Source organism: Astyanax mexicanus, chromosome 3 (assembly GCF_023375975.1).
Source record: "Astyanax mexicanus isolate ESR-SI-001 chromosome 3, AstMex3_surface, whole genome shotgun sequence".
Lineage (NCBI taxonomy): Eukaryota > Metazoa > Chordata > Actinopteri > Characiformes > Acestrorhamphidae > Astyanax > Astyanax mexicanus.
In genome coordinates, this window is record NC_064410.1 from 17572721 (window position 1) to 17591459 (window position 18739).

At 36.6% G+C, this 18739-nt stretch overlaps 1 protein-coding gene across 1 annotated transcript in view; it reads left to right on the top strand.

Annotated features, from left to right (window-relative positions):
• LOC103045208 (RNA binding protein fox-1 homolog 3) overlaps nucleotides 1-4757 on the top strand; it is a 319394-nt gene extending 314637 nt beyond the window's left edge. The window contains exon 14 of the mRNA XM_049476119.1: nucleotides 4584-4757. Within this exon, the coding sequence (XP_049332076.1) occupies nucleotides 4584-4586 (3 nt within the window). The 3' untranslated portion in view covers nucleotides 4587-4757. The remainder of the gene's footprint in view (nucleotides 1-4583) is intronic.
• Nucleotides 4758-18739: the final 13982 nt, after the last annotated feature.

Sequence of the window (18739 nt, forward strand, 5' to 3'; positions counted from 1 at the left end):
CCATGCATACAAATGTTATTTTTTTCCTTGCCTCCACGCTCACTGGGGGTTCTGTATTGTATGTTTACTGTTTTGCCTGATTCTCTGTTCTAAAACAAAATTACATTTCTGGAAAGCTGCTTTATGACAACATCAGTTCTAAAGAGCACTATACAATTAAATTTGATTTGATTTGAAATATCAATCCATGCAAACCCTGACTTCTGTAAAACTTTCAAAATTGAATATTTTAAAATTAACTAAATCCCTAAAATTAACCTGTTTAATGTACAAAAAATATATAAAATATATAAAATGTTAGGAATTCATGTTATATTTTACCTCACTTTGGATTCTGCCCCTAATATATTAAACTGACTACACATTTATATAAAGCAAGTCAAGTCATTGCAATGTAAGATTAAGAGGTGTGTTTATAGGACTCATTGTTTTTTTTACATTATACTGTGTATAAAAACTATAATAATAAATACTAAATGCAGACTCCCTGAGGGCAGCTCCATATCCACTCTGAGCCTTCTAAAGTCAACCTTTACCTGCACATCTGAGCGTCACATAGAGTACATGAACCTGAGACTATAATGAAGCTGAGCCGTATAATAAAAAAGATAAAATAAGTGTTTACTGTTTCATTGTGTTGTTAGCGATTATTGAATTCTTTACAGTTCACTGTTTACAGTATAAAGAACCAGCAAACGGGTTAATTCAGTTATCAGCAAACTCAGTTTCTTCTTCAGTAAGTTCATATTAAAACAATCCCGCCTGCTTGAGATATCTATATCAACATACATATATACATATACATATATATTTCACTAAAGACTACATATCAGCACAGATATAACTCTATCTATTAATCACTTACTGTGTATAAACTCTGGGTCTACAGTAAAGCCCTGTAATGCAGGCAACCTTGTTTACTAAACTATCAAACAAAGCAAAAAAAAAACACAAGCAAAAAATAAAAAGATAAATATATAAAGTTATGTAATTTGTATATAGAGGTACATGTTCATGTACATGCTGCATATAACGCTGACTCTACTACTAGCTGTCTAGATGTCTGTATGGATCAGTGGACTCTGTCTGTATCCACATGTTTTTTCTTGACTATATCCTTGATGTACATTATTTTATGATTTTTTTGTTTGTTTGTTTTTTTTTGTGGCGAGGATAACCAATGACTGAATGAAGCAGTGCGTTATCTTGTAAATAAGTAAAACACTTCTTAAGATTTTTTTTTTATATCTATGTATGTATGTACATATATTGTTCACTTATTTTAACTACATTTTTAAACTGTAAAATGCTTCATTTTCTTCATTTTTATCAGTGTCCTCGTCTGAAATATTTGATATTTGATGTTTTCCATACATTTGCTATATGTTGCTGTATGTTGTTTTTTATTGAAAGCTGAAGCATTCACTTTGTATGAAACCACTTTATTATTATTATTATTATTATTATTATTATTATTATTATTATTATTATTATTATTATTATTATTATTATTATGTTGGTGTTCCCCTGTGTCTCATATAAAAGTAAACTCTGGTTGGTTTCAGTGTCCAAATAAAAAAATCATGATGTCATTAGTGCCTCTTTAATGATAATAACGGTTCTGGTGATTGGTTGTTGATCTCCATTCATAGTTCCCCATGTCCAGTCACTGGTCACATAAATATTGGAATAATTGAATGTTCCAGTTTTTGTTTAATGTATGTGCTTGTATTGTATTATATACCAAAACAAGTTTAAAGGGGTTTTATAATGGTGGAAATCCTTCTGTACATGTTTGTATATACTGTAGTGACAAAAAGGGGTTCCATTATTGTTACAATCGACCCTTTCTTAAAAAAAAACAGGAGCAGTTGGGCTGGACAGCGTAATATTTATTTGTTTCATAAAATCCTACCAATCAGTTTGCAATGAAGCTTCCACCCCCATGCTTCACATTTTAAGTGATATTTCTTGGATTAAAACCCTCTTTTTTTATTCTGGGCTGATTGATGCACTGATTATTTAAGTCATTGAACATCCCAGTGGCTGCTGTTCATGAAAATAATGGAAAAGAATTTGTTCTAAATTTACTCCTGCAGTGTTCTCTAAGTACAGATTTTTGTACTAAACAAAGCTCATACCTCTGACCAAAGATCACTTCTTCAAACAGCTGGGTCTTTGTCCCAACTTTTAAGGTCTTCTTTTAAGCAAGTTAGAAACTGCATCAGGAGGTGTTTTGATTTCTCTCCAGCACTAGCGAGCGTTTGACTCCACACGGCTGTGTGTGTTTCTCTGACAGTGCTGTTCTGAACGGTGCTCCACAGCGCCCTCTATTAAAGAAACACATGCTGGTTCAAGTTCCCCCCATGGTATACTGAATAAACGGGTATACCACCCAGCACTACTATCAGCTATATAGTGTTCTGTCAGTTGTTTAGTGTACTTTTGGTAGTTTAGTGTACAATTGGTTGTTTATTGTACTCTCCTGGTTGTTTATTGTACTCTCGGTTGTTTAGTGTACTATCGTCTATATAGTGTACTGTCGTTGTTTAGTGTACTATTGTCTGTGTAGTGCAGGGTTTCTCAACCGGGGGGGGGCGCTTTCAGAGGAAGACAGTTGTCTGTAGTGAGCACTTTAAATCAGGGGTCTCAAACTCGCGGCCCCTGAACTATCGGCTGTTAGTGTACTATCGGCTGTTTAGTGTACTATCGGCTGTTTAGGGTACTATCGGCTGTTTAGGGTACTATCGCCTGTTTAGTGTACTATCGGCTATTTAGTGAACTATCAGCATTTAAATGGTTCTTTAAGTTGTAATGGTTCTGTTCAGAATCATGGCTTTTATTAAAGAACTTTTAAGGAACCCTTGTTTTATGAACCTCTGTCCTGTATAAAGATACTGTACGTCTCAAAATGACTGTCCAAGTTACAGTATTTATGAATTTACAGTCACTTCAAGCAGCGAAGATAAGTTTGTTAAGCACATGTTAGAGAGGAGATGAGCTTCTCTGCAAAGTGAAAAAAATCTTCTCAGCCTTTCTAAACTCTTAATTTCTAGTATGAGCAGAAAATCTGTTATCTTGGTCTAGATTTTAGTCCAAAACAAAGCTCATACTTTATTTTTAAATCACCATTTTCTTTATAAATACCCAATTTGTAAAATACCACTCTAACAAATGTAACTAAAATCAAACTAAAAAAGCACATTGTAAAAAAGGAAGTGAGCTCTGGTGGAATTTATAATATAGTACCTCTTTGCCGATTGGTGGAGATCAGATCTTCAGTAAGATATAGTAGAGGTGTTAGAAAATATTGATATATTGTGTCATAACCTTTGTATTTTTATACAAATCATATTGGCAAGATCTTGCTATTGCCCAGCCCTATCATACAGTGCCTTAAAATGTGCTCTATCACAAAGTTAAGCACAATCTTAAAGGGTTAAGACTGATATCTATATGCAAATAAGCTCTGCTCTGATTGGCTTCCCTGTATTGAACCTTGAGTTTAGAGTGAATGGGCAGGGACAAATATTTGTAAATTGGATTTGGGATTAAAAATTGACATATCTGGATGATTTTCTGTTGCAAGTTCCTCTTTTACAAAGCATTCCCACCTCTTAATATGAAATATAAAATAAAACAAGCTGTTTCTCAAAAATCGCTCCAGGCTAAACCACGTATTATTAAAAATATAACATGATTTTAAAATGACTGTTTTGTGAGGATTTATGTGGCAAAACTAAAATAATTGCTATTTTCCATTTTTTCTTTATTTCTACAATAATTAAAAAGGCTGTTTCTGTCACTGTGCCATTATAGACTTATATACAATCTGCAATATGATGTCTGCTTTGATTGGCTGTCCTCTATTGTAGTTACCTCAGTCAAAAAACAGCCCAATCTGAAACACTGTTTGAAAGTGCTCAGTGAATGGGCTGGGGTAACTGTATAGGTAACACATTGCTCAATGAGACATTCACTTTACCAGACCTACTTTTTAAAGTTGATTTGTTGCCTCAAGCCCTCTACTAAAAGAGCATTTATATGGATGTTTGGGTGGATATTTATATTTAGCTCCTCCTCTATGGAAGGTGGTGGATATAAGTTATGTGGAGCTTCTGAAGACTCCTATATTTTGTGTTGTGCTGGTAAATCTTCTGTTAAATGATTTTCACCTCTTCCTCCAGTTACTGTGACTCCTTCTGAGTATTTTATACTACTTATTTTGTATGCTTATTATTGCGTATAGTAACAAGACCTTAACCCTACTGTTCTAACCCCTGAGCCACCACTGCCCCAATCAACAGATCCACTGTCACACTGGATTCTGTTTTAAGACATTCTTACCAAAGTTTTTTGTTGTTGTTGCAATGGAAAATAAGGTAAATATGGATGTTATGGTTTGGATCTTAATAAAATGTACATTATCTTTGTTTACTTTTGTTATCCAAAAAAATTACAAGCAATTGGTGTCCTATTATATAAGCACTTAATTTATGAAATTCAGCCTCCATACCTGCTTTTATTTAATGTGAAGTGTGTGTTAAACAGACCGTAACTCTTGCTGGTGTTCTGTTTTTCAGTAAATAGATGGTGAGAGGAGAAGTGCAGCACTTCACAGCAGAGGACAGCGCAAGGAAAGATCAACAAAGCTCAATCGCTTTTAAAAGAAATAAGAAAGAAAAGAGAAAAGTGAAGAGGAGAGTGCGAGGACTTGGATTCAAACAAGGGCCACAGTGTGTGTGTGTGTGTGTGTGTGTGGCCACCATTGGCTTCAAACTTTGCCACAGAAATGAAAAACTACAGGCCGGAAAGAAACCAGAAAAGAGCAAAAGGAAAAAAAAGATAAACAACAAGAATGTGAAGGTGCGAGGACGACGCCCATTTTCACAAGAACATTTTATTTTTCTATACTTTTGTGATCAACTCTGGTGCAGAAAACAAGTGTGTTTAAGTATAAATATACATATATACATAAATCTATATATAAATATATAAACAGTATATGAAGAGATGCATTACGTTTACCAGAATGGACAGTGAACTTCTGCTGACCGAACAAGCCGTCCGTCCTTCTCCCGTCTCCCTCTTTCCAATCAAACGCCATTGTCTGTCCACCAGAAGAAGGAGGTGTCGAGGCCGGATCCAGCGGCTAAGGCCTTGTGTGAATAATCAGCTTTTTGTGGGTGGAGTTCTGCTGTGATTGGTTGACTTCTGTGCTGTGGTGTGGCTCTGTCCTGTGGTCTTGCTGCAGATAGCCTTTTCCGGACTTGGCGTGTTGATCGCAGTGGTGAAGGTTGAAGGTCCCCCATTTTTTTAACACAGATCCTGGACCAGGCTCTTCTGCTTACGTTCAAACCTGCAGCTTTACGAGACAGAAAAGTGAGACCAGTACCAAGTCAGAGATGCAGTCAGATCGGCATGAAAGGGCTTGTTAATGAGATGCAACGATGATTCCACAGGTTTTGATTATTTGATTCACTTAGCGCGACCCTTGGATCCACATGATGCAATGTCAGGTCTGCATGGTGTAACATAAACTCCACATGGTGTAATGCCAACACCAACTCCACATGGTTTATCGTCAACTCCACATGGTGTAACCAACACCAACTCCACATGGTGTAACCATCTCCACATAATGTAACTTAAACTCTACATGATGCAACATCAACTCCACATGGTTTATCATCAACTCCACATGGTGTAATTTTCATGTCCACATAGTGTAACATTAACTCCACACAGAGTAACATCAACTCCACATGGTGTAACCAGCTCCACATAATGTAACACCAACTTTTTTGTGGTGTAACTTAAACTCTACAACATGCAACAATAATTTCACATGGTGTGACCTTCATGTCCACATAGTGTAACATTAACTCCATACAGTGTAACATCAACTTCACATGGTTTATAATTAACTCCAGGTGGTTTAATGCCAACTCCACATGTTGTAATCCCTTCTCATTGTGTAACCTTCATGTCCACGTTGTAACGCAACTCGTTACGGTGTAACACCAACTCCACAATGATTAATCATGTCCTGTAACCTGAAGAACGGATTGTGCATCATCTCGCTTTTAGTCTCACAGTTCCCCCTGCCAATGAGTGGAATTTTCCCATCCACTTCCTGTGATGTCATGACTCTGATACTGTTGGCTGACTCATTGGCCAGTTTCCTGTGGTGTTGCTGCATGGGGTCACCGTCTTCTGCGACTCATGACCAAGTCCGTGCTGTCGTTAAAGCCACTGGCTGTATTACTGCTTTCAGTCTGAACTCTTTGCTGTCAATTGCAGGGATCCACCAGATCCACCTCCTCTTTGCTGATGTCATGACTCTGTTCCTGTGTTATTATTCGAGGCGGGGGTAAAGGTGAAGGTGGGATAGCATTATTTTGAAGATAACCGCTGGTTGAAATTTCAGGAAGCTCAGTACCTCCATAGCGCCACACTGTGGTTGAGTAGGGAATTGTAAAAAGAAAAAACAAGCAAAACAGAAAGAAAACAAGCAAGAGCTTTTTTTAGTTTATTCTCTCCTTAAACAAACCAGGTACTTCCAGCCAGTAGCAGAGCCACAGGAGAAAAACAAAGGATGCAATTAGTCTAGTATTAAACCCAGATCATGTTTAATTATTGTCACAGTACTGTCTGATACAGCCGATCATACTCACAGGTTTAATACCCTCTTATAAAAATGCTTCCATACAGTTAACACTACACACGCAGCTGACTGTTATGATGCTGTTTGGTTACTTTTGTCAAAACTGAATTATATATGAATATTTATGGGGGGTTTGATATATATTTAAGAGGGGGTGGGGCAAAAGCAAACCATGAAAAAAGAAAGTAGAGTTTTATTGGGTGAACTGATCATTCCCTGTGATTGTGTGTTTTACAGAGTTTCTTGAATGTATTCATAAATGTGAAGACTGTAACATTTGCTGTGTTTGTATGTACATAACGCATATCTCTTATATGAGTAGCAGAGGTCGGAAGGGATCAATGTGTGTGTGTGTGTGTGTGTGTGTGTGTTCACAATATCACATATCATATTTTTACTCAATTATTCCTACTATCACACAAACGTATCACACATATACAGCATTTTTGGTTTGCTTGTTATGATTATTATTCAGTCAAATCATATTTCACTGCAGAGTATCTGTCTCATCAGGTCCGACCCGTCTGGTTAGAGATCACATTTTCCAAGTAACCTAATCTACACAAACTACAGTCTTCTAATTTTCCCTGAGTTATTTTTATTAAAGGCTGTAGAAGAAAATGATTCAAACCAAACATATTTTCGAATATTTCTTGAATTATTAGCTATAAATTAATTAGAAGTTTCGTAACTTTTTTGCCTTTTCCCTTGAAATGTTTTGTAGGGTAAATTTATTCACATCCAGCATAGTTAAGATATTTTAATTAATACTCAGAAATATATTTAGATTTTATTAGCTTTATTAGAGCCTATTAGAGCTTGATAATTTAATTGAATGAATTTGCTTAATTTCATTTTACATTTTTTAAAAATACAAAAACATAATGTTAGTTATATCAACAGTCCTGAACTCTGAAAGTTTCTTGCTAAAGTAAGTTTTATTTAATATTATAGCAAATAGATCAAATAAAGAATTTCATTTTTTATAATGGTTAGAACTAACACCCACAAATTCAGAGAATAAAAATAAATTGAATTAAATTTCTATCTTAATAAGTTACAATATAATGTTAATTTGACTTGTTTGTTCTACTTTTTCTCCTGGATCAAATGTATTAGAATCTGTATTATATCTTATTAAGGATATAATTTCTTATCCAATATCATTTTAAAATGAATGCCCGTGTTAGATAAAATATAATTAGAACTGACTCTTTTGGTTTTAATGAATTAATTAAAATTTTATATATTTTTTTTCTTCACATTAAACATAGTCTAGAATAGAGCAGCCATGAAATCATTAGAGTTTATGTGTAAAGGAATTAGCTGTAGGTATATGCACCAGTATAAGCTGACAGTAGAGTTAATAATAAGGAGTCTTAGCAGTCTAAAGACTCCGCCCTTCACTGAGAAGTGTGAGTGTACAGCTCCAGATATAATAGACGAGAGAAAGAGAGAGAGAGAGAGAGAGAGAGAGAGAGAGAGAGAGCACCCCTCTGGTCTGACTGTGTGGACTGTGTCTCTTTTGTATTCCTGTGTCCTATAAAGAACGTCCAGCTCCTGTAAATACGGCCCGGCTCCCCCCTCCGCGTCCCGACGCCCCACAGATCCTGTATTTTGTTCTATACCGATAAAAGTTTATTTATAAGGGTTTTTAAGACGATCTTTCTCTTTTTGTAAATGTTCATGTTCAATAAAAGACTAAATGTTATAACGATGTAAACTGCTCTACTGGAAGGTAACTTTTTTATTTTTGGTGCCCCTCCTTCTCCCCTCCATTCCTGTCATTCCGCCTCTGTGCTCTAAACTCTTTTGTGTTCCTTCTCTTTCTGTACGCTTCTTATACGCTTCAGATGAAGAGCTCTATTTATTACCACATTACCGTTGTTATTATTCTTATTATTAAATGAACTACTCTTTATTATGATTATTATTATGATTTTTATTATTATTATTATTAATATTATTAATATTATTACCATGGTCATCATCATTACTACCATTAAATGAGCTTGACTTAAAATGTGCAGCTGTGGTGTTTGATTGTGACTTGCTGAGAGGATTTGATTGACTGTCTTTACTAAAATGTAGTGTCACTTGGTTTTAAAAAAAATCGGTGATTAATCACAACAATATTCTTTGATGTCCACGCTGGTGAAAAAGGGCTAAGTAAGAGCCACTGTCCACAAATAGAGAACTCTAAGACGACATGGAACAATGTGGGACATTCACAGGAGTGCCGGACCCACCAAACACAATAGTGTGTTGACGACTCATCCAAGAGGAATCCACAAAGGAACCCACAGGACCCTTATGGACAGTTTTTCCACCTCACAGCAGATGTAGTCCGATATCACAGAGTGTTACACACACAGAACATGGTTATCATTGTCTTTAACAATGTTAAAAGTGTTCAAACCTTATTACACAAATGCATCAATTTGATTGCCGGGGGGGTCTGTACTCAGTTACAGAGCCTTTAGTGTTGGACTGAAGGCAACTCAAAAGGCTCACTATAATTTAATCCGACTTAATCTATATAATCAGACAGTATAATTGAATCTGTGCCCCACATAACTGACACTTATGATTATATTTACGGCACAAGGTAATATTATACTTAAACAGCGTCAGGGCTTGATTTATACACTGCTGTACTGCTGTAGAGGATTTAATACAGTAGCATTATATACAGGGACATTAAAACCACCTTCTTCATGACCCTAAAAACATTTCCTGAGAACATTCAGAGAATGGACATTGAGGTAGTAAGGTCCTACAAGTACCTGGGTGCTCACCCCAACAACCAGCTGAACTGCACAATACAAAAATTGTCAGAGCAGAATGCATCGTCTCAGATCTTTTGGAGAGCAGGAATCGCTCCTCAGGACCTTCTTCCATGTCATGGTAGCATCAGCCATCTTTTATGGAGGGGTGTGCTGAGGCAGCAGCATCTCCATGAGAGGAAGACAACAAGATCATCAGGAAGACTGAAACTGTTACCTGGGGGGAAATCTTGACCCGGCAAAGGCGGTGGGAGACAGGAGCATGAGGATTGGAATGCATATAAATGTGGCACTCTAAAATAGTTAAGTGTGTGAAAATAGTAGCCCCCCCCCCCCCCCCCCCCCCCCATTTTATTTTATTTTTTTATATTATCTCCTTATAACTACTGTTAAGATTCCTTTTATTATATAACAGGGTAATATAAGTTTCGCCAGTAGAGGGCGCTCGGTGACAGGCACCAGGGTCTAATACTCTAACCAGCAGAGAAAATTAGTCAGTACCTGGTGGAGCAGTTAGCAGAAAACACACCGAGTAGCTCCTGTAACCTGCTGTTTCTGTGTTTTGCAGTGCATACACAAAAATAAATATGTTGCACCGGAGATGAGTTGGCCCATCATTTTCAGCAGTGTAACATAAACATAGAAACGTCTGTATCAAATGAATGTATATCCAATGTAGTCATATAGTTAGAAGGTTAACATAAATAAAATCCCTTAATTTTCCCAAAATCATGAGTGCGCCTTATGAATTAGAATTTAACAAGTCAGGAAGCGGTAAAGCCACTCTGCTAAAGTGCAGTGTTATACAGGAGTTTCAGTTTATTTCTCCAGCAGCAACACTACAGCAGTATTAGCATTAGCCGCTAACCGTGCTAGCTCTTTCGCTGTTCAGAGGTAAGTATATTGGACAGTAGCCTGCGTGTTTACCATGTTAAAACTAAATCCCACTCAAGTGGGATAAACCACTAGCTGATATTGCCCTGGCTTACTGGAATACTCAGGGTTCTTTAGTGCTGTCTGGGGCACATCTCACTCTCACTGAACGCTGCTGCTAACCGTGCTGTTAAAAACAATTGGAAATCTAAGCTTACTGTAAATAATCGGATGCACTTTATTCACCCAAATAAACACTTTTCAGGAGTTGTAGATTAACAGCCAGAGCTCTTTTGACTTTGAAAGAAAATGTTTTCCTGTTTTGTTTACTTTTGGGCACATTATAATCTGGTGCGCTTTGTGTATGAAAATAGACCAAAAATAGACGTTCATTCATACTGCGCCTTGCAATATGGTGCACCTTATAGTCCGTAAAATGCGGTATTTAAAACGTTTTTAACACACATCTCCTGTATAAAATCTTCTTGTACCTGCCTGTCACTACATGTTATTTTATTTAAATTTTAACTGATGTTGAAAACGTAAGAGACCCCACACATAATGATATTTTGAACTGATATTTATGTATTTAATCATTGTAAGTTATCAAACACCCCCCCCCCCCCACCCCCACCCCCCACCGCACACACACTACAACATCTGCCCTGAATAAAACTCACTTTAAGATCATACACACCAAGTGGAAGATCCCACCAGCCTGGACACTGCAGTGGAAGAGCCAGTGGATCTGGACTAAAAACCCCAGAATCCCCAGCAGTAATCCGCAGACTAGATCTTATAAGAAGCCACAAAAAAGAAAAAAAAATATTTTAAATGAAAACAAAAGTCTCACAAAAGAAAGATTCTAAGATTCTAAGATTCTTTAAGTTTGTTTGGTTCCACTTGCTTTGTTTAGGCCATGCCATGTGGCAGGTCCTTTGGTTGCCTTTCCTGCCATTTTTTTCTCTGCCATTTTTAAGGCCTTCTTCCAACTGCATTCCAATTAGTGCAGTGGTAGCACACTGGTATGCAAGTCCACTTCCACCATAGCATAGATATTTCGTTGCTGTTTAATGAAAAATATGTATCCCAAAACAGCAACCTTTTTAACTTTTAGTGGAAGTGAATGTAAGTGAAATAGTTTTCATTTTTTTGTTTCAATTTTTATTGTTCCATTCATCAAGGAAGTTTGACAGTGTAATGGAAAGTTTATGAGTTAAAATAAAAAAAAAGATCTACTTGTACTCACTGTACAACTAAGCTGTAGACATATATATAGGTAGCTAGACGTACATATGCTGTTCAGGTAAATAATCACTGGGTTTAAATACCATGACTGAATTTACCCTACATGTACATCGCATAGCCGTTCAGCTCGGCTCTCATTGGTTGACAGTCTTTTAGAGACCAGAGAATCAGTATTAGACAGGTGTTAAATCTGTCCACATTGGTCTGGTGTGTCTGCAGGATTTTTTTCTAAACAGCCAGCAGCTCCCCGGGTTTGGCACCACTGTTCCCAGGCATTACTTAAACAACATCTGTTGTTGGGTTAATGTAACGATCCTGTCGATCTGTTGTGACCTTGTGTAGAACCTGAGGGCTGGCTGCTTCTATCACAGCTTGTCTGTGACACTGCTGATCTTCAATAAAGATTGAGAGAGTCATGTAATGACATCTGCATCCCCTAAACCAATGTCATGACAACAGGCTTTAGTCAGATCAATATTCTGTTTACGTGAATTAGTTAAACTGCTGCTTCAGATGCAGGCAGGTGCTTTCCGCCTTCTGTCTCTAACAGGATTAAAGGTGGAAACTTCTGAGTAATGCATGATATCGGGATCCAAACAACTATTGTATGCACCTTTGGTTTGTTCTTGTACTCCACAAACATGCTATCACTTTAAAAATAAGGGCACACTGTGAGTCTGAATAAGTGAGATTTACATAAATAATATAAAAAATTCACAGGCTCTAATTTTAAATTGATGTTTATTGAAAGCTTGAGTTAATTAGACTTAGATAGATGTTATGCCTAAATTGTAAGTTGTGCACTATCATTCTACTTTAGAATTCATAAACTTTACTTCACAGTCAAGTGAATAAACATACTTTAATAGACAGAGAAAGAGAACGCTAAGAAACATATAGCACACAACCAACAGAGAACTCAACACTCAAAACAGCCCACTAATCATAATATATAATCTTCAAGTGTACCTAAGGTAGTCTGAGGGAAATCACTATATACTGATGGTGAGTGTCAGAAATTTGGGGACACACCCAGTGTGCAAATAGATTAATAATTATAACTTGATCAAATTCAAAGATGAGTAATGTTTGAAAAAATGCTATTTTATGTAAAACCTTTTTCTTTTCAAACTAATTGTGGGTTTACAGTACAAACCACGGTAATTATATGTATATTAAGAGATCACTTTACTTTCTATTTACTCTCTACTTTGCTATTTATAGGCATGTATTTGAGTAAAATGAACATTGTTGTTTTATTCTATAAACTATGAACAACATTTCTCCCAAAATTCTCTCCACAAAAATATTGTTATTTAGAGCATCTATTTGAGGAAAAATGAGAAATGGCTGGTTCAGACCTTAAATAATTTAAAGAAAAGTTTAAAAACTTAAGAAAACAATATTTGGTGGAAAATTCCTGCTTTTGATCACAGTTTTCATGCACCTTGGCATGTTCTCCTTCACCAGTCTTACACACTGTTTTTGGATGACTTTAAAATTCAGGCAGTTCAGCTTGGTTTGATATTTATATTCCTCTTGATTATATTCCAGTGGTTTTTAATCTGGTAAGATAAAGGAAACTCATAATTTTTAAAGTGGTCTCTTATTTTATTATTTTTTCAGAGCTATATATATACAGTGAGTCCAAGAAGTGTTTGATCCCTTGCTGATTTTCTTTGTTTGCCCACTAATAAAGACACTATCCTTCTGCACTTTTAATGGTAGATATATTCTAACATGGAGAGACAGAATATCAAGACAAAAATCCAGAATATAATTTTAAAGAATATATTTTAATTAATTTGTATTTCAATGAGGAAAATAAGTATTTGATCCCTCTTGCCAAACACACTCAATACTTAGTGGCAAAGCCTTTGTTTGCAAGCACAGCGGTGAGACGTTTGTTGTAGTTAACCACAAGTTTAGCACACACACCAGGGGGAATTTTGGCCCACTCTTCTTTGCAGATCCTCTCTAAATCATGAAGGTTGGTGGGCTGTCGCTTGGCAACTCTGACCTTCAGCTCCCTCCATAGATTTTCGATCGGATTGAGGTCTGGCGACTGGCTGGGCCACTCCATGACCTTAATGTGATTTTTCTTGAGCCAATCCTTTGTTGCCTTTGCTGTATGTTTAGGGTCGTTATCATGTTGGAAGACCCAACCACGGCCCATTTTCAGATCCCTGGCAGAGGGGAGGAGGTTGTCCCTCAGGATTGTGCGGTACATGGTTCCATCCATCTTCCCAGTGATGCGGTGAAGTAGCCCTGTACCCTTGGCAGAGAAACACCCCCAAAACATTATGCTTCCACCTCCATGCTTGACGGTGGGCACAGTGTTCTTGGGGTCATAGGCAGCATTTTTCTTCCTCCACACATGGCGGGTGGAGTTGAGGCCAAAAAGTTCAATTTTGGTCTCGTCTGACCACAAAACCTTCTCCCAATAACTTGGTTCATCTTTCAAATGATCATTGGCATACTTGAGGTGCGCCCCCACATGTGCTCTCTTCAGCAGGGGTACCTTTCGGGCACTGCAGGATGTGAATCCATTGTTGCGCAAAGTGTTGCCAATTGTTTCCTTGCAAACTGTGGTCCCAGCTGCCTTCAGGTCATTTGCTAACTCCTGCCGAGTGGTTGCAGGACGATTTCTGACCGTTCTCAGCATCATTGCCACCCCACAAGGCGAAATCTTCTTTGGAGCAGCGGGCCGAGGTCTGTTGATTGTCATGTTATACTCTTTAAACTTTCTGATAATTGTTCCAATAGTTGTTACTTTCACATCCAACACCTTACTAATCTTTTTGTAGCCCATTCCAGCTTTGTGAAGGTCAACAATTCTGACTCTGAGGTCCTGTGACAGCTCTTTGGTTTTACCCATGTTGGAGACTTGAAATCTGTGTGATCTGTCTGATTCTGTGGACAGGTGTTTTTCACACAAGTGATTAGTGAGAACAGGTGGCTTCAGGTCAGGTAACAAGTTGATTGGGAGTGTCTAACTGGTCTGTAAAAGCCAGAACTGCTAATGAATACTAAGGGATCAAATACTTATTTCACTCCATGAAATACAAATCAATTAATATATATTCCTTAGATTTATTTTCTGGATTTTCTTTTTAATATTCTGTCTCTCCATGTAAGAATACATCTACCATTAAAAGTATAGAATGATCATGTCTTTATTAGTGGGCCAACGAAGAAAATCAGCAAGGGATCAAATACTTCTTGGACTCACTGTATATATGTAGAGTATAAAGTGTATGATTTTAAAGGGGGGTATATATAACCCATTTACATTGTTTGAAAAATACTGAAAATTACTGTATTAAAGAGCAAGTGAAATTAATTATGATGAGGAAATTCTACCTACACTTCCCATTTGTTAACAGTAACAACTGCAACTTAAAATATATATAGTAACATATATTCAAAAACTTCTGGTCCCTGTGCAATTCAAGTCAAGCTCCTGCTGCTGCACGGCATGTCTCTTGGTGAAGTGTTGTATGAGCGCAAAAGTTGATGTATGTAAGTGTAAGTTCTATATCAAGATTTGAGTTAATGTGCTTGTGTATAACAAGGACTTTAACCTTCTGGCCAGTGCTAACTCCTCTGTGTAAGCAAAAGTAGCTTACCCTAGCTAGGTTCGCTAACCAACTAGTTACATTACATTTACATTACATGTCATTTGGCAGATGCTTTTGTCCAAAGCGACTTACAATAATGAAGTACAAAAGTAATAGGAATTTAGATAACCCATTTTTAGATAGGGCTTAAAGGAGGTCGAAGGGAAATAAAGGGATAGAGAAGTGAAGGAGGGGAAGAAGGAAATGCTACTCAGCCTTAAGTCATATTATACCACAGTTAATTCCGACCCTGCAATGTGATTGGCTGAGAGGCGTTTTATGAGCGACAATATTAGCCGATAATGCACTGTAACCGATGCTCTACATGTATTACTCCGCCTCTGTTGAGCGCTGGATCCCATAGATACAGTGCAGAAACACCATGTCTCCAGTAGGCAGCGCAGGCAAAGACGCGGTCACACAAATAAATAAGCACAGTGATTCAAAAATATGCATTATTGACCACATTATCAGCCACTAATATTAGGTTAAGAGTTGTTAAAATAAAAGCTTAATGTATATATTTTACAGTTAACATAGGGTATTTTAAGCTGAATGTAAGGTGGACTCTTGTAATTCCGCAGGTCTTGCCACTGGGGGGCGCTGAAGTAATTTAATCTTTTAATTCTTAAAAAAAACATTTTCTTTAAGTCAAACGAGCACTGGACATATTGCCACTTCGGCCTGGCGCCTTCGACCACATCACAGCAGTGCCAATATGATACGTTTTAGCACTCACTCTCGTGTATTATTGCTTAATTATGAACTTTATCTGCAATTAGCTAATCAGCAGCTAATCTGCAGGCTGCGTTAGCCTAAACCAAGCCTGTTATCCTGGAAAAATCCCACTGCTCCAAAAGTACACACCCCAGAGCTGGAGTTACTACTTTACAGGTCCTAGTAATTTACTACTTAGTTTAGCAGATAACATATACATCAGTATTTGAGTAGTCTATTGTTTCCTCTTGTTGCAGCTTGATCTAGATCTCAGTTATGACCTTCCCTCACTGAGAGTAAAGAAGAGTGGAGGAGAATACCTGTCTCTAATGTTGACTGTACATTACACCCCAGACAGATAAATAAACAGCCAAATAGCTAGGAATGGCCATGAGTAATGTTTAAAGATAATTAATTTGGACTTGACAGGTCACTCAATATATAATCACATTCATAGATAAACTGGGTCAATATAGAGACCAACTTTCAATTTCTGGCATTTATTTTAAATATATATTTATAATAACATGAATTATTAACCAAACATAATTAGATTACATTAACTAATATTTACATTAATAAATTAATAAACCAGGGCACTTGGGGTTGGGTGAGGTGCTGGCGTGCTCTGACACGCTGTCTACTGCTCTCACTGAGGCGGCTCAGGGATTATGTCACACGCAGCGTCGTGCGCAGTGCCCTAGTGCCTGTAAATTTAATGGTCCAATAAAGGTAATTTAAAAACCAGGACATTTCCTCACTTTAAAAAAAAACCCGGGACGCCCGGGACAAGACATGAAATACGGACATGTCCCGGGAAATACGGACGTTTGGTCACCCTAGTTAATGCAACTGCATTTTAAGTATATGTGAATAGTAGACATTAAGTGAAATATTCTATTTTACTTTTTTTTTGTAATTTGTTCCAAATCCAACTTAACAGATTTTACAGTATGTGACCTTTAATGCTAATACGCAGCTCAGGTAATTTAACACATTCACTTAATGTAAATCAATATTCCGATCCTTGCTGTTTCAAGTGTGTAGGAACTCTCTTTAATAGTATAGAACAACTGATGTTACTAAAAAAGAGCTGAAGCAGCATTTCAGGAGTGTAGAATTATGGATTTTACTGTAAGCCCTTTATATACTTTATAGGGTTTATATACTGGGTTTTGAATTAAATAGTGTGAAATAAGAAAGGCTCGTCTCAAACCGTAGTATTTTACTGCCATCTAGAGGCCACATTATGCAGGTGCCGACAGAAGTTAAATAACCAAAGAGAAGCCAGATAAATAAGAGCTTGGGTCAGTTAATCTAATCCTTAATTAACAGCACTAACAACAGAATGTCTCAACTAATTATTCAAACCAATAACTGCTTTATAAATAACTTCATTTTGAAAATGAAGCCACTACACAGGAAATATCAAATCCACCCCTTTCTTGCAAAGAATATTTAAAACAACTATCTGTGTAGAGGTTTTACATCAGGGGGAAATGCTTAAAAATGCCCACACTGGTATAAGTTGTGAGGTTAAGCACTGACCAGCATGCTCTTGCCCAGGCGACATGATTTGTGACTGGACATGACTGGTTCTCCAATTTGAAGAACAAAAAAGTTCAATGAAGTGCAAAATATGTGCACATTTATGACTTTTCTATTAGTAACACTCCATAATAAAATTACGTTAATTAAAAGCACTTACAACAGAATGTAAGTAGTTAATAATGAACTCTAGGCAAGATTTAAAGTCTTTAAAAATGTTTTATCTAATGTCTCAATTCTTTAATATTTACAGAACATACTAAAACAAAAAAATAATGTTTAGTAATGTATTAACTAGTGTCAATTAATAATAAGTTGCTTTTTACTTAACCATTTAACACTTATCATTGCGTACCTTGTTTTATTTCATCTCACTATGTTAGATTTCAGCGCTGAACTTATTTAGCTTAAATCTAAGTCTGTTACTAAAACCACTGTAATAGAACACCATTTAAAAACATCAAAAAACTAAATTCATCTTACATACATACCTCCGCTGACAGGGACACAAAGAATCCTCATAATGAACACTCCCGGCTGGTATATTATTATGTGGCATAACGTTGATGTTATGGTTTAAAAGTGAATCAACATTGATATGGCCTTGTCTTGTTTCAACATCATACATTCAACCTTTAATAGCTCACATTCTGGATGCTGAAAAAATTGTATGAAATAAGGAAATTAACAATTTTATTTTTATTCTCTTTATCTCTTTAAATATTTAAAATCTCCACAAGTAGCTACAATTAATCATATGGTTAACAGTGTTAACTACAAACCTACCCACCACTACATCTGATCTCAAAAACACAACAGTAAAACAAACAGAACAGGTATGGTGAAGAATTGGTGCCAAATTAAAAAGCTATTTTTTCATCCCTCCATCCAACTGTTTTGGAAATTGTATGCTAATGAAATGTAAAATGCTAATTTACAAGGCAAAAGGTTAAGGACATTGTTGCTTCAAAGTTGCTCAACTATTTAATATTAAATGTTGTTTCAACAACACATATTACTTCAACCATATATATTAACCACATTTCAACGTTTGGTCAGTTGTGTGCCAGCTGGGTCCTCAGCCCAGGAGACTAAAACATCTAAAATATTTTTTTTGTGTTTGCTTTTTCATTCTAAAATCACATGAATGTGTTTATCAAAAGAGTAAAAAACTTCAATTATAAACACGGTCTGCGTTCAGAACAACTATACTGACATCTAGAGGCCACATCATGCAGGTGCTGATAGAAGTGCGATAGTCTTATGTATTCTTTTCAAGG